General features: G+C 39.7%; 1 protein-coding gene across 1 annotated transcript in view; it reads left to right on the top strand.

Moving 5' to 3' along the window:
* The window catches only part of lsamp (limbic system associated membrane protein), a 178,815-nt gene extending 157,060 nt beyond the window's left edge, over window positions 1-21,755 (top strand). The window contains exons 5-8 of the mRNA XM_028420577.1: window positions 6,091-6,222; window positions 7,134-7,254; window positions 14,124-14,272; window positions 18,205-21,755. Coding sequence (XP_028276378.1) covers window positions 6,091-6,222; window positions 7,134-7,254; window positions 14,124-14,272; window positions 18,205-18,302 — 500 coding nt within the window. The 3' untranslated portion in view covers window positions 18,303-21,755. The remainder of the gene's footprint in view (window positions 1-6,090; window positions 6,223-7,133; window positions 7,255-14,123; window positions 14,273-18,204) is intronic.
* Window positions 21,756-22,456: the final 701 nt, after the last annotated feature.

Raw genomic sequence — 22,456 nt, 5'->3', positions numbered from 1 at the left:
TTTCACATTCCTCAACCCCTCTGCCTCCTCTTCCTCTCTCTCTCTCTCTCTCTCTCTCTCTCTCTCTCTCTTTCTTCCTTCCTCTCACTCTCTCTCGTCCCATCTCTTGTATGGTTTGTTGGTCCCAACTATTGTCCCTCACTCCTAACTTTAATTGACACGGTAAAACTTATAGTTGTTCACACAAACTTCAAATTGCAAGTCCAATGCAAATCAGTATCCAGCAGGCATTTGTAGGAGTCTGCTTCTGTCTTGGCGGCCCAACCCTTCCCAACCCACTTCCAAGAGCTTGCTGTTGCATATCCCAAAAGCCGCGGGGTGTTCAGCGGTATAATGTGTGGAAAAAGACAGCAATTATATGCATTGTCTTTTGTGGAGTGGCCAGCGCCAGGCTGCATAGTAAATTAGAGAATCGCACAAAAACAAATCGGGTTTCATCTCTAAGAAGAAGGGGTTAAAATCCATATTAAAGATCATGTTTAAATTCCTTATCAATATAAACAAATGGCACACTGCTTAGCTATAAGCACACATATTATGCACTTTAAAGCATAACAGAGCATTTTTTTAACTCCTTTTCCAGTAAATCGCTTTCAAATGATAATGGATAAGGAGACAAGCTGGCTGAAGTGCTACATGTGGGCCATCACTGCTCGGCTGCAGGGAGCTATAATGCAGCTTACATATATTTATTATATATATAAAACTTAATCACCCACAGATGTTTCCTGTAATTCTCTCGTTACTACACGGTTTCTTTTTTCACTATCCATATATCTCTGACGCCCAAAGAAATTCAAACTCCCACATCCAATGTATTACTTTACCTGCTAAAACAAAGCATTGTACCTCTGCAAAGGTGAATTAGTTTTTCTGTCTCCATCTTGATTCCAAATGTAGTTAAACAACCCTAAAATGGAACATTTTACAAAAAGTACATGTCAACACCAAAATCACAACAACTATATCACTCTAATTTCAAAACTGTTCCTCAGTGACGTAATACAACTATAATATGAAGAAAGAAAACAGCAGGATGCTTCAGTGCGACTACAAGTTTCTATTCTAGTTAATGCTCAGAGTAGGACTCAGACTTTTGCCACCTATTCCCTCTGCATTCCTCATTGTGAATTCTATTGTTGGAGTACAGCTCAAGGCTACTGACACTTAAACACCCCCACCCCCCAAACACACACACATACACACTCTCAAGTTGAGACTGCACCACAGAAATGTAATCAATAGGTTTGCAAGAAACACACTGCTGTTTGGCAGTTACTCAAACTCTGAACCTACACTCACAGATTTACAGGTGGAAGGGGCAACATGGATGTATGTATACATCTGTGAATTTGTGAGTGTAGGGAAAACAAAGATGTGGTATCAAAGTCTCAGCAGAGTTTAGGAGTCAAAAATTTGATGGATTTCTGTCGACTCACAAGCTGCTACTACACATTTTGCAAAAATATCTTTTTATGCTGTAGCATAGCAAATTTCTTCAGTTGCATAACTGATGATTTTCTTATACAGACTGTCCACTAGATTCTTCATTACCCTGAGAAACTGCCATGCAAAATGCCTGCACCGACAGATATGAGGATTCTGTGGCTGTAACCAGACTTGTGAAAGTGTGTGGGCTTACCTTAGAGTCTATGGCACCACATTTTCACTTAGGCCCCCTGGCATTATGCCTAAGGTGTGCCCATAAGGCCCACTTGGGGGCCTGTGTGGGGGCAGAAAATGTGGGCAGCCCACATGTTTACTATTCTGTTGGTTAAACCACAGCTGTAATCTGGATTTGAATTCTACCCCGTGGACTAACAGACACAACAGTAATCCCTGACCCTATGTGGGGTGCCCCGTAACGACTGGCATTTCGGCTGCCATTTTCAAGTGCCATTTTGGCTGCCCTGCCTTGCTGTACAACCAAATATCAATTTCATGTATATATTTTTAAGTATACTGAGTTTATACCACAATCAAATGGATCGTTAGCTGAACATTGTTTAAGTGTAATGCCTATAGGAGAGCATCCAAAACATCACTTGTAAAGGCCACATATTATTATTACTCAATTTTCATTGTCATTATATCAACTGAAAGATCACAGTAGTTTGGCAAATGTTGACAGTTTCCAACTTACAAACTCTACAGAACTCATGAATCACCAACAATTACCTCTGCTACGGTTTATTAATATGAGTTCTGGTGGAAAAAAACAACACATTGCTAATTCACACTTAGTCAAGTATTTCTGTGTGAAAGTATTTTTTTTAATTAGCACTTTCAGTAGGTCATTTCTAAGCTTATTACCTTAACATTTTGGAGACCTGTGGTATTTAGAATCTTGGATTAGCAAGGCTAATTAGCTTCACTTATTGCATCTCACATACCTTAAAGACGAATCCTGCCTCAAAATCTGACATTTTACTAGAATGTATTCACACATAAAAAATGACTACATAAACGCTAGTTATGTTAACAAGCTTAAATATGTGATAATCTAAGATTTTTATCTGGTGAGATCAGGCAACTCTGTTGTTGTCACAGTGAATGTGCTGTCCTGATGTGGCCTCTTGTAGGAGATGAAGTGCTTTATTTGAAAAAAAAAAATCTGTATAAAAAATATGCTCTCTCCTTGTCCTTGCCTTACTTAATGTGCTCTTTTCCTCTGTGACACCTACTCACCCTCTATCAGATTAGCATAGAAATGTGATGATATAATATAGTGTAATGCCAGGATTCATGGGGCTTTTCTAATGTGCACACTTTGGATCAGTCACTGCACCCAGTGCTCCCTGAAAACCTTCAAGAAAAGCTGTTTTCACCCCAATTCATGCATTCAGGCTTCATACCACAGAGACATAACATCTCCCCACACAGCGTGGGCACATGTGTACACATGCACCAAACATTGAATACACATACACACACACACTCAAACCAATTCCCTTCAGACAGCGATTAACCAATCTATCTTCATTATGCTTCACTAAACAGATAACATGTGAAGCAGACGCTTTATGTGCAGGAAGCTGTACTCTCCTGTGGGCACAGACAAAGATGCATGAAATGTTGTATTGTAATTGTTTCTTTACACAATACATCTCTTCCTTCATGATTGAGCTGCTTTTTACACAGACCAGGTTAGACTGCTGGCAGTTAATTGTTGTGTTTTAACAAGTCGAGCCACTTCCTCTCATCCCTCATTGAAATTCCCTCCTCTCTTCTCACCTCTTCATTCTTTGATCTCTGCAGTCACCTGGTTTTCTCTCTCTCTTTTTTTTTATCCAGCACCAAACCAAAGTACTGAAGACGAGATTGAGCTTCAATAGAATTTCCATGGCAACCAATTTTCAGTCATACCTCTCCAATCACGCTACGCTGGCAGTTCGTACAGGGAGAGCTGTATATGATGCGGTTTGGACTTTGATCATGATCCCACTGATCTTTCAGTCAACGTGAAATAATACTGTAGCGGCTGACCTCCATCTTCATCATGCAATTGATTTGATCATAGAGATTAGGTTTCTGTTTCAAACACTGACATATGGTTTGTAGATATCGGAAGGCATGCATTCATATCGCATTAAAGTCAGACTGATGCTTCTTGATTGTTGTTTGCAGGACCTTATTTTGTGACTTTCATGGCATGTAGTGGCACAGCATTGTGCTCGCCAAAGCAAAACTACATGCCCTGAAGTTCCCTCAGTTCATTTCTCAGTGCACAGAGCCTGCAGCCTCTTTTTTGAAACATGAACATGAACCTGCCCACAGCCCGAGACTACTGACATTTACCGTTGTTGTTGCTTTTTCCTCCCCGCTCACACCACAGATCCCCTCGTTGCAATTTATTTCCCCCCACCGAGATTCCATCATTCCTTATTTTCGTAGATGAAGGAAAGTATCAGTCGATGTTATAGTAGTTATTACATTTGCCGTGTCCTCTGAGACTCCCTCCCTCATTCACTGCGGATAATTGTATCTTTTTGAGGAATACCCTGAGAGCTGCACCAGCTACAAGCACAGGATTTGTTGTTAAGTTGCATTTATTTTGAAATAGCGTGCACGTAGACTTGATATTCAGGTCCAATAACTGTTGTTCAAACACAGATTAATCATCAGATCAATATCAAATTAATTGCAGTGTCCGGTAGATGAATACATTGTCATATAATGCAAATTATATCTGAGGTTTTTCTGCTGTTGCCATTACTATTGTCAGATGTGATGAAAGTGCAATCAACATGGCAGCACATCAAAGAGCATGTCAGTGTCTCCTCTTGACCCACCCATAGATGTCTAACAAGACAACAACACATCGTTCCTAACGAGACGCAGAGCCGCTGTGTTCTTTACATGCATAATTAGCTGGATTGCTCATTAAACAATTAGTGCGATATCTGTCAGATAGCCTTTGTTGGTTTCCTTGCTCTCTGTTTGGTTTCGTCTGACATTTGCAGATATCATTACTCTGTTAATTGAAGCTTTCAGACAAAACAACGAATAGAAGTCAGCTTAACAAGTTGTGGAATATCTAATGCACTTTTTAGTTGAAGTCAATCTAAGTCGTTCAGTCTGAGTTTTTGGGCATGACCTGACTGGATTTTAATTACTGCTGTTATTGAATATGAGTGTGCTATATACCTCTAATTGGTACTTTAATTATTTAGTCTTTAATCAAAGGAGGGAGAAAAAAAGTCTCAAATCAATTTAAGGTGTTAATGTGCTTCTGGAGCAGTGACAGACTGATGCCAGAAGCACTTTATATACTGTACAGCGATCAAGACCCTTTTAAATATCCATCCGTCCATCCATTTTCTAAAGCTGCTTTGTGCTGTACTACAGGGTCACAGGGGATTTATCACACACTCACAACTACGGCTAATTTAGTCCCTAATTAAGCTAATGTGCACATTTCTTGGTATGTGGGGGTCACAGTACCTGAAGAAGACACACGCAGGCACAGAAAGGACGTGCAAACTCCACATAAAAAGGGCCCAAGCCAGATTTGAACCAGGAACCAAGGCTAAACCTAGATGATCCAAAATTCTAAGGAGCCAGGTTCTTAGCTGACAAAGACAGGAAACATTATCTTTATAACATCTGTTCTGCTTCCTCTGTGTGTGTGTCTGAGTAAAGCAATGCTGTCAGTTTCATCAAACCAGGAATCATATCCCATGTCTGAGAGGGACTCAGCGATGCTTTCTGTTTTTCTGTTTGAGTCTATCAATTTCTCAGAAGTGTGCTCAGTTATCTGAATGTGGCTGTTTAGAGCAGCTACACACACATCACACCAAGACCAAGTGTGAAATGTGACATTTCATGTACTTTATATACTGGACTGCACTTCAGAGTAAATCTTACATCTGAATAAGACTGGCTATTTTGCTGCCTTTTATGCTAATGTGGCCATGCCAATCAGATGTGGGTGGCAGAAAATAATAGCAGAAGGCTCAGTGGGAGTCCTCAGTGACTCATATAACATAAAAAACACTGTTTTTATTGTCATTTCAACAATTTAAATACACATATTGCACTACATAAAACATATTGTATGCAAATGTTGGGATATGAGACAAAATATAAAAGCTTAGCAAATCCGACACATATAGACTTTGTTATAGTCTGGGCATGATCAAATGACTGAACACAAACTACAGTACCTACAGGCTCCATAGTAGCTTTAGAAGTAACAATCTAATGTGACAATGACAACTTATTCAGAAAGTTTAGATGGTCTCTATTGTTGTTCAACCAATCATCTCAGAGTGATCCAAGATTTGTTACTTTTAAATACTTTTAAATTCTGTTTTGCACATTTACATTTTCCAGGATAGATTAATAGAAATTATATATATATATATATTCAGTTGTCAGTTGTCTCTACAATACATCTTGTTACCCGGCAACTGATGACTCATTTATTCTAACAATCCTTCATCTGACCTTGTAATCAATTTTACAAATTATCGTAGCCTTATTTCTATCTTAATTTTACTTTAGTTTTGCTATTTAAGAGGCTATTTTTGATTGACCTTGACATACAGTTACCTACTTAATCGCTTTTGTCTTTATATCTCCTTGCAGGGGAGCCATTGGACGGAGAAGAGTACTTGGACATTATAGGGATCATGCGAAACCAAGCAGGTCGTTACGCATGCAAAGCCAGCAACGAAATCGCCCCGCCTGACATCAAATATGTCAATGTGGTTGTCAACTGTAAGTAACAACAGAGTGCGATGCACGCTTTATTTAAAACGAATCAATATTCTCACCACATTTAATGCATTTAAGGCATTTCACGATGTGATTCACTCAACACATAAAAGCTGATAAAAGTCAAGATTGGAGTTCAGGGTAGAAATATGCGACATAGTGAAGGCTGCATCTTAAAAAAGTTTTGGAGGACTCTTCAGTCTTTCCAAGTAGAAAGGGAAATATCTGTGACTTTGATTGCAACTGTCATTTCTACGGTAATTTGCACATACCACATCAGCATTTAAGAGACACTTTGAATTTTAACACAAGATCACATAATTACATCTTGTCAGAGGACCGTGTTAGGTGTGTTATGAGTGGTACACACACAGTGGCTGTTCCAGACTGATGATGAAGAGCTCATGACACAACAAAGAGAGGTTATAGAATACTCTACGATCTGAACAAACCACATATGGCTGCCGCTCTTCAGCCAAGTCTGAGTGCTGAAAATTAAATGATAAAGATTCTACAGAAAACCATTTCTCAGTGTTTAATCCCTAATGGAAAATGAGCAAATGGTATGTTTGTTGAAGCCATTATGTGTGTATGATGAATGCTAATGGACCTCATGAATCTGACCCTTCTGCACTGATTAATTTTTAAGTCAAGCCACAAATAATCCATTACACATTAGCTCCTGATGCTGGAAGGGCTACAAGTGGAATGAAATTCTACACAGCAAACGTGGCACGGAGAAGAAATCCAGTACCTCCAGGCTTATATAGGCGTTACATGCTTTCAATCATGCTTTTCACACATGTAACAATAACAGCAATTCACAACACAAGTACCATTTTTTTAATGGACTATAAGCTTGTCCACCCATCCATGAAAGCTCTTTTGGTTTATACTACGTGAACTCTTTGCAGACCCACCAACAATACAGAGAACTCAGAGTTCGGAGACTCCAGTGGGCCGCATGGGGACGCTGCAGTGCGATGCCACCGCCGTGCCCACGCCAGAGTTTGAATGGTACAGGGACGAAAAAAGGTAAAATAAAACCCTTTTTTTGTATACATGGTTTTGTCCTCTATAGCATTTCTCAAAATGCATACATTCTGAACAGCTGATTCAAGATCACCATGCAAGCTGAGACTGAACAGAAGGGGCCATAACCCTCCTTATCGCAAACAACTGTTAGAATGATGATGATTACTGAAATCAGTTGTGTTTTGAATAGAAGTAGAAACCAGGAACAACTCATTTGCAAACACTTACTTTATATGTAATACAAAAAATGATTTGTGTTGACTAAAATTTACTTACAGCCGCAAAGTGCTGGTGTTGGGTGGAGGCTTCAAGAATACATAGAATAAAAATAGAATACAAGACAAAAAATGACATTAGTCATTTGTATTTAGGCTTCCTTTACTACTGACGAAATAGTCTGAGATTATTGCATGATTTAGCTAAAATATAAACCTTGTCAGACTCCTGAATTACACATCTCAGCTCAACTTAACATTCCCAGCTTTACTTTAGCTTTTTGGAGACAGTTTTCCTCTTACTAAATAGGACTGTGGAGACAGACAGGCAATAGGGGCGAGACAGAGGGCCGACAGACTGCACAGGCAGGAGTCAAACCTGTGTCTGCTAGCTCCCAATGTATGAAGGCAAAGAGTTACTTCAATCTTTTTTAATTGACACGGACCTGGCTATGTTTTGACTGCTATATGCAATTTGACCTGCAATTTCAATTTTTACTTACCAGTTGCTCGAAGCAGTGGCATTCTGCGATTTGCCTTCGACACAAAGTCATTAGCGTTGTTTTCCGCCTTCTGTATCTCCTCACCATTCCTACTTCCTCTCTGCACTCTTCTGGTTAGACACAGGTCCAACCAGTGTTCTGGCTCACTACCGCCTCCACAAATTAAGAGTTTACTGCAAGAAATGCAAAATGCATTGCTCAAATGAAGTATCCCATGTGAAAGTCCTGAAGCAATTTAAATATTAAATAAATAATACATTCAACCGCAACCATAAATCAGAGCTGAAAATGAACAGCAGCTTTGTTTTACTTTTTTTTAGTAGAGACTAAAGCAGGGGTGTCCAAACTTTTTTCAGGGAGGGCCAGATTTGATAATGCGAAAAACTGTCCAAAGGCCAACAGCCCCCAGTGACTTTATATTAAACAATAAAAGATGTGTGCTGTTATTTACTTCCTTTCACATAGCAAACAAAGTAACAATGTTAGTAAGTATTCAGATGAACAGATGAACATATATGTTTTCTGAATTTACAGCATACATTTACAACATTCAGAAACTGTGTGATTGTGATAATTGATTTATTGACACTATTGTAATGGTGAGATCTGATCATATACAGCAGGTCTGGTTTAAGAGCAGCAGCAGATGTTAAATGTCACAAAGACTATTATAGGTGAGAGTCATTTAGTGCTGATCTCAAGTGGGTCTTGTTTAATTTAATGTAATATTTACACAGGTTTGCAGTGCATGCCAACCGGACGTGAAGATGTAATGATGTGACTTACGACAGTTACGCAATAAATTACAGCAGAGAGAGAAGTTCTGCGTCTCATACACACCTGGACACCCCTGCTCTAAAGGGTCTTCTGTCCAGGACATTGGGGTCTCTCTCAAATGTCAACTTCTTCTGATTTTCTGTAATCTTATGGGACCTATTTAAAGCGGTGAGGTAGTGGATACATTATATATTGTGATGAGTGACGAGGAGAAGGTAACAGATATTACATTCTCAGCTTCTTGTGATTGGTGCATGCTAGCAGCACCTGTGGAAGTGGTCACCATGGTAACTCAGATAATGAAGCAGACATTTGCCTTGCAGGGTTTTGTAATTTAGAATTTATTTACCCTAAAGCATGATTCCTAAACCTGAAGTTAACAGCTTGTGAAGATGTGAGTGTGGGCACACACAGGGGTCGACGTCCTTGGTTTTTGTATGAGTCCACCACTATAACTGTCCTACTAAGCACCAAAGCCACTTACTTTACTTACACAGGATGCTTCTCATAACTGAACCTAGTTAGTTGAGGAGGACTCTGCCACCTAACAACCTAACAACAGATATTTTGGGGGGTTATAACATGTAATTTGGGCTGACCCGGTACAGTTAAACACTTTTTTTAGTTTTGTCACTGCAGTCATTTATCTGGCGAGAACAGTCATTCAACAGTTGTCAAGCCTCTGGTGAATATACACTGTCTTTGAACCTCAGGGCTATGCTGAGGTCCTGTATGTGATTGTACAGTACAATAAGCAGACTTCTCACAAAAAGGCTGATTCATCAGTAGCTTTCAGGGTGCTTTGTCTCGAAAATGTTCTTCAATTTCAAAAATGTGGCAGCAGTTCTATCACTTCAGTCCCTGTGCCAAGCATGCTCTATATTATTTTACCCTGTAGATATAATGGATCACTTTGATCCCTTTCTTTCAGACCTGCCCTTACAGTGGTCCCATTGTCACACCCCAGTGCGATGACATCTTCTGTGTAGTTTCAGAATGAATAATCACCCACTTAATCTCTTAGTGTTCCGTTGTTAATTGAACATTACTGCATAAGACAACAGTGGATTGTGCGACATACTTTTGAGGAAAGAAAAAGCGGAACAGATCGGCCGTCCTCCTGTGTGCAATTTATATAATGTAGTCACTGAAAATCTCAGTAACCCTTTTTCTCATAGCACCAGTAATTCCACTGAAATGGAAATCAGGCGTTCTGCGCTGCACTGTCTCCTGTGAAATTGCAAATTGTGTGACCAGACACAGATGTTCATTGGAAACCTATCAATTTAAGTGTCATGCATGTATCTGGAAAACACTTGAAGTGGATCGAAATGTAATGACATTCAAAGGCGATGACAACCCGGTCCCTCGATTTCAACACTTGTCATTTAATAACCCCAGAGATTTCCCCCTTCTGCAGCTACACACTCACCACCTGAGTCAGTACGGGAATGGACGAGGGCCTTGATGGAAAAATCTAAGAAAATTGCAACAAGAAAAGAAAAATCCACGATGTGCAGTTTTACTTATGCCCAAACTACAGCAGTAAAAGTTTAGTGAAGAAAATATTGTAGGAGTGTCACAAGTGGTATCACTGATAGGGTCTCTAAAGTAATAGGCCTATCACAGCAGTGCTTGAAAAGAAAGATTTATGGTTGTTGAAATATTTTTGCATTATCTGTTGTTTCCAACCTCCATCTATCTCAGTTGTTTTGTCCCCTGGAGGATTTTGGCTATGTGCCTGTCCGTGGCGCCCCTCTTCCTGTGTGCCAGTGGAATGTGTTATTGCACTTTCTTCCTGGATGATGATGTTAATGCACCATAATAATATCATTTATCCTTGGTTGGCTAGTTAATTTTATCATGCCCCCTCCTTGAGAATCATAGCTAATGCAGTGTATCCTGTTGTGTGTCTTATTTACCTGGATCTTAAAGCGAGGTCTTGCTCCTGTGCTTGTTTCCCTTCTTAATAAGTTTAACCTCATCAGCACGCAGGTTAACAGTGGACGCCCTGAAATGAGATCTGCATTTAAATTTAGCAGATGTGCCACCTGACATCCATAGTAATATGCAGACAGTGGGTTGTTTTTGTTGTTGTTTCAGACAGAGGTACGGCTGCTGTTATTGCAAACAACATCATAGCTTTTCTTTCATTGCAGATTTAAATCTTGCAAATTGGCATTGTCTGCAACCTCTTATAAATTCTGCTGCTGTTATGTGCTGAAGAGTGTGTTATCGGCTAAATGTGTGAAAAGTAAAAGTGAAGTTTTATATAAGTTTCCTGATTAGCTGTGGTCCCTTGTAGTGACTAAGCCTGCTTTAATCTTTTCCTCACATGGTATTTTGACAAACAAACAAATGTGTTTCATGTTTTAATTACTGATATCTTTCATATCTAGGATGAACAGAGTCTCTATTTATTGTTGCTCAAATGTTATGTATTTATTAGTCTTTTTGATAAATTGTTGTTATGGGGGAAGAAGCTATTAAAATTACTCCTTTTTATCAAGTTTTTTATTTTATTTATTTTTTTTATTTGTAATCCTGCACATTTCTGTTTGTGGTTTTTACCTCAATACCCCCCCCCCCTTTACAGGATTGAGACACATGTTTATGGTCCACTTATCTTGTGTCAGATTCTAAAAGCTTCTGAACACCTAACTGAAGGAATGAGTTTGAAAAGTTTGAAGAGACTACTTGCTGAGCACATACCGGCCAGCGGAGCTCAGAGCAGAGAGGCTTAACTCACCTAACTCTGCACATATCCATCTTCTGTCAGTCTCAATATCCACATGAAATCGCGGCCCTCCTCAGGTGATAAAATGCGATCATGCTCGGAAACATAAATGAAACATGAACTTCACAGCATCTCTGGCTTTGCCAGGATCTGAGTCTGCACAGCGCACAGAGACCCAATTAGCCTCAGCAGAGAGAGATGCAGTAGATCATGACCTTAAAGCAGTATGCTGAAAAATGATAACTATTAATACCTGGAAGTCAGGACCCTCCCGGCTCTTTATGTCTTCTTTAGGCTCCATGGTGAGGGTCGTGATTTAAAGTGATGCAATGTTGCTTGCTGTCACTTGTGTACAGAATGTTTCATGAACTCCATAAAGTTTCTCCATGCTCTTTGAACAGTAGCTCTGTCCATCCAATAGGAGCAAATCCAAAGTGAGCTGTCAGCTAATGTGACAGACAGATATGTTTGTTGGTTTGTCAGCTGATACATGGCTGTCACAACCACTGGACCGTTTTCAATCATCTCTGGGTTACAAGTCTCAGCAGGACTCTCCACTTGATTTCATTTATCATCAGCCTTGAATCATAACAGGGCTGTCACTTTCTCTGACAGTGATAACCTACTTTAGATGCTCCCACACACTGCAAAATCAGATCTGTCCTTCTGATGATTTGCTGTGGTCTTTCATCTGCACCGACCTGAGACTTGCAGCCCGGCGTGCCCTCCGCCTAACACAGGGGTCAAATCATTTCAATCGTGGGTTTAATGTAGCACAGTGGCATCTAGAAAACAATCACTGGGAGCTATCCAGAAGAACATTGCTGCCCTCTGTCTGTGCAGGAAGGTGGCATGTGATACAGTGATGATGGGAACACTTCAAATATTCCGGCAAAAAAAAAAAAAAAAGATGGCAGATGTGCAGTTTCTGCCAACTTTTCTGATAATATATTCCAGGCTTTTATGCAACATGAAGAAGCTGGCAGACACACAGGCATATTGAAGGATTAAATCTAAAGGATCTGCCTGTGCCAACACATTAAAATGGCCAGCAGAAACGTTGAGCTCTATAAATGCTAATATAAGATAGATGTACTCCTTCACCTGTTCTTTGCACTGCGGTTTCTGCTGCTGGCTATTTGACCAAGCAGAAATCTGCACTGTGAAACCACTATGAAACAACTGGGTGCTGTCTATTTTGACCTGTTTGGGTCAGTTTACTCCCTGAATGTAATGCATTACAATCATGCACTGTAATCTGTATGTTTTGTAAAAAAAAAAAAAAATAGCTGTTAGGTTTGGGCTCCCTGCAGTCTCAAGTACTATCTGGGTCTCTCAGCATGCTCTGTGGGCAGCCAGGCCTTTTTAATAGTGCAGTCACTTCTCATGAAGACGCACTGGAGAATATATCTGCTCCTGCTGGTCTTATCATTGGAAGGGGGTTTGGTTTTAGATGGAGTTGGAACACTGCTGGTGCACATTTCCTCTCTTAGGTCGCACAGACACACACCATGGTTCCCAAGGTGTCCCTATGGGAAGGACCTGAGCATTTTATCAAGTTCCCCACTCCCCAGTGAGCCAAATTATGCTCTGCCCTGATGTGCGTTTTCCTTTTTATGTTAATACTTTTTTTTTTATCAGCCAAGTGTGTGTCAGCACAAACTTCTTGCTCCCCTGCTCAAATTCAGATTACCACATTACCCAGACTTAAGCAGGATTAAGTTGAGGCGCCTTAAATGAATTCATGATATGAAAGGGCTCAATCAGCTCAGAACAAGCCGAATCCATTATGTCTGCCGGCTTATTAAAAGAGTTTTATTTGGTTGCAATGATGTAAGGAGCAGTTCATCAACGAAGTATACAGTCTGACTCAGCATATTGTATTGATTCATTTGCTGTGAAATGGGGTTCAAGGTGGACACAATTGATTGTCGGAAGTTTGACGGTCATTAGGGATCCCAGCAGTGTGGGATAGGACTTCAGCGGCATACTAATCTTTCACCTGAGAGTTGCATAAAAGGGATCTATTGTATATTGTATATAGTGCAAAATGATGATAATATTGCTTTGATAACCGCACCTTGCTGCTATTACTCACCAATGCTTTAGTGTGGCTTCCTGCTTCATGCACTGAACTGTTAATTAAAATGACTCTACAAGGCTGGCTCATCTGACGCTCAGTGACACAACACTGACCCCTTCTGCTACAACGCTAAAGCACAAAAAGTTATTCAATCTGTAGGCAGTACGTAAGCAAAAGCTAACAAAGGTCACAGAGATTTCTATTAAGAATAATAATTATTATTCATGAAGAGCTGATGAGAAGTGTTTGCACATCAGTTTGTGTGAAAGTGTGATTTTGTGTGAGCTGCAGATTTTGTCTGTCAGACACATTGGGAAGTGCGTCATGTTGCCGGAAGGCTTGTTGTAATCAAGGCTATTTTTATAAGTAGGTTATGATGAATTTGACAGAATAAAGGTGTGGAAATTGTGCATCTCTTTGAACGAAATGTTATTTTGTAAAAGTAAATGTTTATTGAATTGAAAATGAAATGTCCCTAACTCACCTCATGTTTATTAGTTTTCAGTTTGCATCACAAAGTCTCATGTGTGTGTGTTTTTGTCTCTCCTCTCCAGGCTGTCCAATAACCAGGGAGTCAATATCCAGATTCATGGCAAAACCACTATTCTCATGATTGCCAATGTCACTGAGGAGGACTATGGGAACTACACCTGTGTGGCCTCAAATCGACTGGGCATCCAGAATGCCAGTCTCTTCCTCTATAGTGAGTACATCACTGCCATTTTTATTTTATAGGAAATACAATCTATAATAAAAAAATACATCAAATGAAATAAAACACCAAGGATAAGAGACTCACCTCTATACACTATCTGAACAAACTTCTGTGACCGTGAGATTGAAGGTGAAACTGAGAGACTTTGAAGTGTTAATTCTATTAACCTACTTTCACACTGAATCATTGAAAATCAGCAGGGAGGTTACTTACTTATCGCAGGGCTGTGTGCTTTGCTATAAGTGTCACCGCCGAACTGCTGGAAGCTACAGAAAGCTGTCGATAATAAGAGGCCTCAGGCATTATGTTTTTAGGTTATCTCTCTATTCATTTGTCTCTTGGTCTGCTTGTGGTGGTCAAAGGTCAGTGTGACTTCACAAAAGACACTTTTGGCCTCAAATGAAAATTTTGCCTAACATATAAGACATATAAGGCATTTTTATAAGGGTCAAAGGTCAATATTATGCAAAAAATTAAAAAAAAAAACTGATTTGTATGCCTCCATCAACCTGTCAAGTTGATGAAAGATTAAAATGTAGTAGTGGACATTTTTTTATTTTTTTTATTTTAGATACTTTAATAATCCCACAGGTAAATAGTTTAAGGCTGCTGCCAAGCAGTGCCATACAATGACCAGCAAGGTGCACCCAAGCGGCAACCTTCGGGGCTCAAAGTGGAAGCCTGTGCGGAAGTGTCAAAACTTGTAATTCACGCTGCAACAGCTGGGGGTTGGCTCCAAAAGCGAGTAATTTCCCATAGACTCCCATGTTAAAATGGCTGACAGCAGAAAAGAACATGTTTACAGCCTGGTACAAAAAATCGCTGTGGTCTCAGATGATAGGTTCTCTTCTAGTGTCAATTGTACGGGGGGTGAATTTTTTACAATTCACTCGTTTCAATTGTATTCGGACTTAAAATTACGCCTAATTATGGGCGTTGCCGCTTGAGTGACAGACAGTTGACGTATCACAGCGTGAGTTTCCTGCTTCCACGATCGCCCGCCCCCCTAAACCCTGCTCGTGCTCCCCCTCTTTGTCCATATTCGGAGTTTTAGTTGACGTGACACTGTCAACATGGTGGCGGTCATCAACGTCCCGGAACCTCCCACTGAGACTCAAAACGGCTCTTCAGAAACAAACGGGTGACGTCACGGAAGCTCTGTCCATAGTTTTTACTGTCAATGGGTGCACCACACCAGTGAGTACACTGGAGGTTGTGTGGGTAAAGTGCCTTGCCCAAGGACCCACAACAATGACTTAGGGAGGAGTTGGGATCAAACCACCATCCTTCCAGTTATTGGACAACCCTGCTATACCTCTGAGCCACTGCTGCCCTTAAATTTGTGCCAAATTTGAAGACATTTTTGGAATATGTCTCAGAGATATGCCAAATTTGAAGACAATGTGTGGAGGAATAAAAGCCCTTTAAAAAAAGGAAGAAACTTCAGGAAGAAAGCGCCATGTATCAGAACGAACGGATTCGCCGTACATGTGCATTAAAGCATCATCAACAGACTTACAAAGTAAACAACCAAGATGAAAACATATGTAGGAAGATTATAATGTATCACATGACAACAACGTTACTCTTTTTAAACAGCCAAAACTTACAGCCATAGCTTTCACAGACATTAGAAAAATATGAGACACAGGGGAAGCCTCTACTTTGCACACATCAATGCTTTGCTCACTGTTTACTTCGGAGACTTCCCATATCCCCTAATGCACCACGCATATTTTTTTTTTTTACAGCGTTTGCAACAAAATGTGATATTTGTCGTCCCTCTGGGGGAATAAACTTTAACAATCACTGTGATCATTTCTCTGAACAATTCAAAGTACACTGACACAGAAAAAGAATGAATGAGGAATAATAATGAAGAGAGATGGCCAAAAGGTGATCCGACAGACCGATATAATAGCAAATTAATCCAAACAAAAATAAATAAATAATAATCATTTAAGAAAATTAGAGTACATCACCAAGTGGATGTCTCGCCTAAGGGCAGTCTCATAAGCATGTTAATGTTAATGCAATATTCATGAGACTTTCAAGTTGCATCACTGATTTCTGACCACTCAAGGGCAGAACAACATTTTCTACCAAGCTCACAGTTTGCTTCTACACTTATTAGAGCTAACATGTAGGCAAACAGACACTCTCATACACATAAAGACCCACAGGAGCAGCATTAGTATTAATAGCAGAACGGTAAGAACCCAGTGTTCACTCTCTCTTTAGATAATTGATTTCTGGGTTTGTGACCCTATCATCAAAGATACAGGGCTGTTAGCTGCTCTGATATCTTCACCAGTGTAGCTGGTAATGAGCACATAGTCAATGACTGAACAGGACTGTACTCAGAGATGGTTGAGCAAGATGATGCAAAAAGCCTGGGTGATAATTCCCCATCATGTCGGAAAGACTGGATTTGATGCAGCGCTAACATCAGATTTTCAGATTCACACCTGTCAGACATCCTATACATGCAAATGCTTGAGTTGTTTTCAGTGAGACAAAAATGCTGCCTGACTGGCACAGTGCTAAACTTAGTGCTGATTTCACCTACATGGCCGTCATTTAAATCGGTATTACACCAGCGCCTTCATGTGGCACACAAATTAACACAAGTGCTCATGGCACCATAAAAAGCAATTGACCACATGTTTCCATGGCTGTGAGACTAAAATAAATGGAATATTTCTTTTCTTTTCTTTCTTTTTTTTAATGTGTTATTTCTGCTAACCATAAAAAGATGTTGTAAAAAGATGTAGGCGTAGCCTAGCATCTGCTGTGACAGACTGAAACATGCTTAAAGGTGTGAAGAGCAGTGTCGTTTCTTTTGTGGAATTAAATCTTATTTTTGCTATGATCCTGAGAGTTACAGCACTGTACAACACAAACAAAATAAAGTGCTTAAATAATCTCTATCTGTTTGACAGTGTGCGACATTTAAAATACACAAACAGAAACAAGCTGCAAAATCCATAAAAGGTGACGTGATATAGAAACACAGCAAGTCACGCAGAACAAAACATTTACTTCTTACTGAAAATAAAAATACATTCACGTCAGTTTTATTTTTATAGCACCAAATGGGTTATAAAGAGAACAATTTAAAGAGGGGATAGAGCCTAAAGCAGCCTGACTAAGAGATTGTTTTGGGTCACATGAGCGAGACCTTTGTCAAAAAGTAAAGGTTTTAAGGCTAATCTTAAAAGTAGCGAGGGCATCTTCTTGCTGAATCCAAAGTGAGATCTGGATCAAGGAGAGGAGCCTGTGAGCTTGACTCCTGACTCTGCCTCCCATAAGTAATCATAAGCCAGGCTGCACTTGGAGAGGTGTTCTGTAGGTATAGCATGGTACCTTGACTTCTTTCTGGGCCTTATATGTAAGGAGAAGGTTTTTAAGTATATTCTGTATTTTATCCTTAATGATCAAGGGAAAAAATAATAATAATTTACATAAATTATTATTACTTTGTAATAAAAGTCTTGTGGACTGAGTCCCAAATTATTGCAACTATTGTGACCACATGATCTTGTCCTTTAGAAATATGTGTTATCTTCTGCAGCATTTCTGTGGTTATGATGGATTTGTCAGGTTTTTTTCTTCCTTTTTTTGTTTTTAAAGCTGTACACATGTTGGCAAACTGAACAAGGCTTTGCTGCAAACAAAGTCACAGTGGTCACATATATTTCCTTAATTTAGGCCTCAACATAGGGATCAACATTCCATCACAGTGAGGGAGTTGTCATTGTTACAACATGACCACTAGATGTCACCAAAGTCACTTACATTGCACTGTATATGTCTGCTGTGCCTAGCATCCCCCTCCAGCTGTAATACCATGTTTTTTGAAGTCTGTGTGCTGCCACTGACACCTTCCTGTTTTTCCGTCTCTTTGTATCTCTTTGCAGGACCTGGGACAGGTCGAGATATCAACGGCTCCGCCTGTGTATCTCAATCACTGTGGCTCCTCCTGGCCTCCTTCGTCTGCCTTTTCTTCAAGTGTTAATACTGCTGTCCACCTCTTCCTCTCCTTATTACCCCCCCAACCCATCGCGGCCATCCTTCCTGCTTCTTCTCCTCCTCCTCCTCCTCCTTCTCTCCAGCTCTCACCGGCATCCTTATTGCTATCTTATTACCCCCCTCGCCCGCCCTGCCCGCCCATCCAGACTGTTTGCATCATAATACAAAAACCTTACGTGCTCTCGAGCACTGCTTACAGATATTATGAAAGGCGATGGCTTATGAGTAAAAATGTTATAGGGACAGAAACAACAACAAAAAAAACAGTGAAATGAAGGACAGATCAAGCAAACAGTGCTCTTTTAAATACTGCATTGTTTTGTTTCGTTTTTTAAATTCGTATGCACTTCTTCTTTGTTTCTGCTATATCTTGTCTTTTGGGGGGTTTTGGGGTTGGGATTTGGTGAACTTTTGTCTTCATGGGGGAATTAAAGCAAAGGCATCCCCCACTCACAGGGAGGCCAACAATCATTATTTGTCTCTAGAAAGTACTGAAGACATGAGGTATATTTGTTCTTATTCCCATAGATGCATTATGTTAACTTAACTTGTAGATTTAACCAAGTGTTTAACCAGTGCATTAATGAACACCATGCAAAGTATCTGCCAAATATACATACTATATAGATTTGAAACTAACACACACACAAACACACACACAAATCAAAGGGAAGCCACTTCTGTGATGAGATTAAAGACTATAGTCATGCTACAGATCTGGAGCATTAACCAGATACCTGTCCAATCAATGATGTTGTTTCTAGATGCAGCAGTATGTTGGGTCGTCGTTGTCAACCGAACCCAGAAATTGTGGATGCAGTGAGTAGAATCGATCCGACTTAGCTAAACCATGCGGAGTACAAAACCTGAGGAAGTTAGTTTGTCTGCTGCTGGATATATCTACATCCTCATTTAGTGGCTTTGCAACCACTCGCCTTTATTCCAAAAAATATAACAAAAAACAAAAAAAAACCTTTTTTCTTTTGGGAACAGACTTACGAATAAATAAAATAAAAAGAACACACAATGGGTTAGAATGATGCGTACTGTACATAGCAAAAATTTTGTATTTCTCTATGATAAACAACTTGTTCTGCAACTGTAACAACAGGAAACTGTTGCAGTGTGTGACATTTGTTTGTCCACCACCAAACCATGCTGTATGCAGTTGGTCTGAGCCCCACCGGCAGGCTGCAACGCTACATATACCCGCCGTTTACCACACACACAACTTTCAGTTAAGTTAGTTTTAGGATCATTCTTCTATACTGCTGGAATTTGGATAAAAAAAAATGTATGACACCAATGAATGACTTATGTTTTAGTTTTTTTTTCTCAAAAGAAGTATGTGTGTTTTAATATGAAATGATACAGAAAAAAAACTTATTATATTGATATTGAGGTTATTTTTTTCTGTCTTTACCTCATTCATTTTAGTTGTGTGTATATATATATACTTGAATCCAATGTTCTTATATATGAGAAGGCTAATTTTCTGTGTCCCTCTTTCTGAATAGGGTAGCGATTTGTTGAGGATCAATGACTGTATGTAGGTCTCTTGAACTGCAGCCCTGCTCTATCATGGTAACCGAAGCCCATTATACAATGTTTTAAAAGAAAAAAAAAAGTCTAGAATAAAAAGAGAAGATAGTTTGTGCTGTTGTCATTGTACCTCTCTCTAAAATTGAGACAAGTGTTGGCTTACATGATGTGTAAATTGAATGGACTATTATGTTTAGCATGTAAGGCTCTTCCTGGAAATCAGAGCAGAAAAACCAAATGAAAGTAATTTTCCCCTCAATGGCCATCAAGGCCACTGTGCAGGCAGCCCTCTTTAACAGCATAAGATTCTCTCATCGAACCTTTTGCAAAAGCTCTGACCACAGAGTTTATTCCTCCATAAACAGAATAATTACATGAATACTGCACATGTCAAGGTTTTGTCATGTTCTTACAGGAGATCTCTCCGATGCCATAGCTGCTGTTGATGAGATAAACTGAAACCGGTGCACTATTAGCTGCCTTTTTTGCCATTTATTTTGACCTATATGGACTCCTCTGCAGGATGTGTGTGCTCGCATCTCGCCCCCTCCCTCCCTGCAGACAGACGAAATAGTACTAGTACTGTAAAACACACGTGTAATTAATGTCATCCCTGTCATGCATTAAAAGACTTGTTCCCGGTGTTTTCATTGTAAATGCTTTCCAAACCATGGCTGTGTGATATTGCAGTGTTGGTAATGACAGTATTATTTTTATGGTTAAAAGGCGGTTGAAGATGACATGAAACCCGGAGGAGTGTTTAAGAGCTTCTATCAGTCAGCGTAAAAAACAGTAATCAAACATCAGAATTCTCAGAAGTGGTCGTCTTTATGCTCTTACTATCTTCCATCTACAATTTTATCTTTCCCTACTGAACAAGTGAGTCCTTGTGTTTTTGTACTATTTCTGCATACTCTGCTTTATTTTAAGCCTCTGGCTAAGCCCATACTTGCGGATGCTACTGTAGTTTTATCAGCAACAGATCTCCTACTGTAACAGGAGGCGTACTGAACTGGAAGTTATGGTGAATTAGAAACTATGATCAGATCAGGGGGAGTCCAGTCAGTCTGTCTGTCTGTCTTGCTGTGTGTGAACACATTAGAGAAGAAGATGAAATACCTCAGGGCAGAGCAAGGCTGGCCTTGGGCAGACAGGCAGATAGAGGAATATGTGGTGTGTTTGATTTGTTTTGCAGGTTCTTACACACTAGTGGAGCAGAGAAGGAAATCTCTATTTATGTTAACCTGCTTGAGATGTATGATGGACAATCCCTAGTGTGCTTGTACACATGCTGCACCTACAGGTTAAAGTTAGCTGATAATTCCACTTATAGCTATGAAGCTCTGTCTTATCCATAAATGAATGAGGAGATTTGTCTTTCCATTGCTCATACAAACCGACAAGCCAGCCTATGGATGCAGCACCAACCCTCCGCAAAACAGGACCTGGATATCTAGTTTACTTCTTAGGCTTGACTTAAAAGATCGTTTCACTGTACAAAACGGGCTTATCTACAGTACATGCGTCTGTTCATAATGTTTAACCTACCTGGAAAGTGACACACATGTGAGGCATGAGATGACATGATGAGTTAGCCAGCTAACCACACTTTCAGTTGACCTATATGGTTACAGTGGTGACCCTCTGTTTTAACATCTTTTGTTTCTCTCCTCTCTGTGTGTGTATATACAGTATTTTGTTTCTACAGTAGACTGTTGTGAAGTCAAGCAAATCCATCCATAAAAAAGTCATGTTTATACAACACTGCAAAATTTAAACAGCAACTGTAACTATCATGTTTGTACCTCCCCTCCCTTTGCTATGGGGAAATTAAAATGCAGTCATGAATTAGGACACAGCATTTTATTTTATTTTTTCAATTTTGCTTTATTATGGCTTAAGGTAATTGCAGTCAGTTTCTAAAAAAATGATATGTAATAAAGGTATATGAGAAAATGTTAACAAAATAAAAGTTGTTTGATTCAGTGTTCTGTATTTGAATGTGACTTGAGATGTCAGAGCAAGTAACCTTTTTTTGGAGATAGCTTGGAACACACGGAATCTTTATGGTACTGTTGTGTTAATCATCATGTAACATGCAAATAAAATAATATATGTATTGTTATATTCTCTTTGGAAGACATTTTTCCTCCTCAAAAAGTGTGGGAAATTAGATTTAGCTTATCACCAAGTGGATGTTTTTTTTTTTTGCATCACAGTTGAAAGGTAAGATATGTTACCAACCCATGTGACAACACTGTAATGTGACATTGTATTGACAATGGCACGTTCTCAAGGGGAGCCTGGGAAGTGCTGCAGTGTACTACTTTCACCACTAGGTGTCATAATAAATCAATTTATGCCTCCACTGCGAGGCGTCTAAGAATCAGGGCATGAACACGGCATCAGTATTAGCCTCTGACTTGTAATAACAGTGGATGTAACCAAAGATTAAAAGGTTCCCAAAAGGTTGGAACAACGAGCCTGTAGCTACACAGTCTTCAGCTCAAACCCCCATACCAACTGGGAACATGTAGGTGGAGAAAATAATAAGGAACACTCCTGGAAGAGTGGTTGAAAACCTACAAGTAACACATC

The sequence above is a fragment of the Parambassis ranga genome, chromosome 13 (genome assembly GCF_900634625.1).
Source record: "Parambassis ranga chromosome 13, fParRan2.1, whole genome shotgun sequence".
Lineage (NCBI taxonomy): Eukaryota > Metazoa > Chordata > Actinopteri > Ambassidae > Parambassis > Parambassis ranga.
The sequence above is the reverse complement of the archived record's forward strand: the minus strand, read 5'-3'. Positions and strand labels throughout refer to the sequence as shown.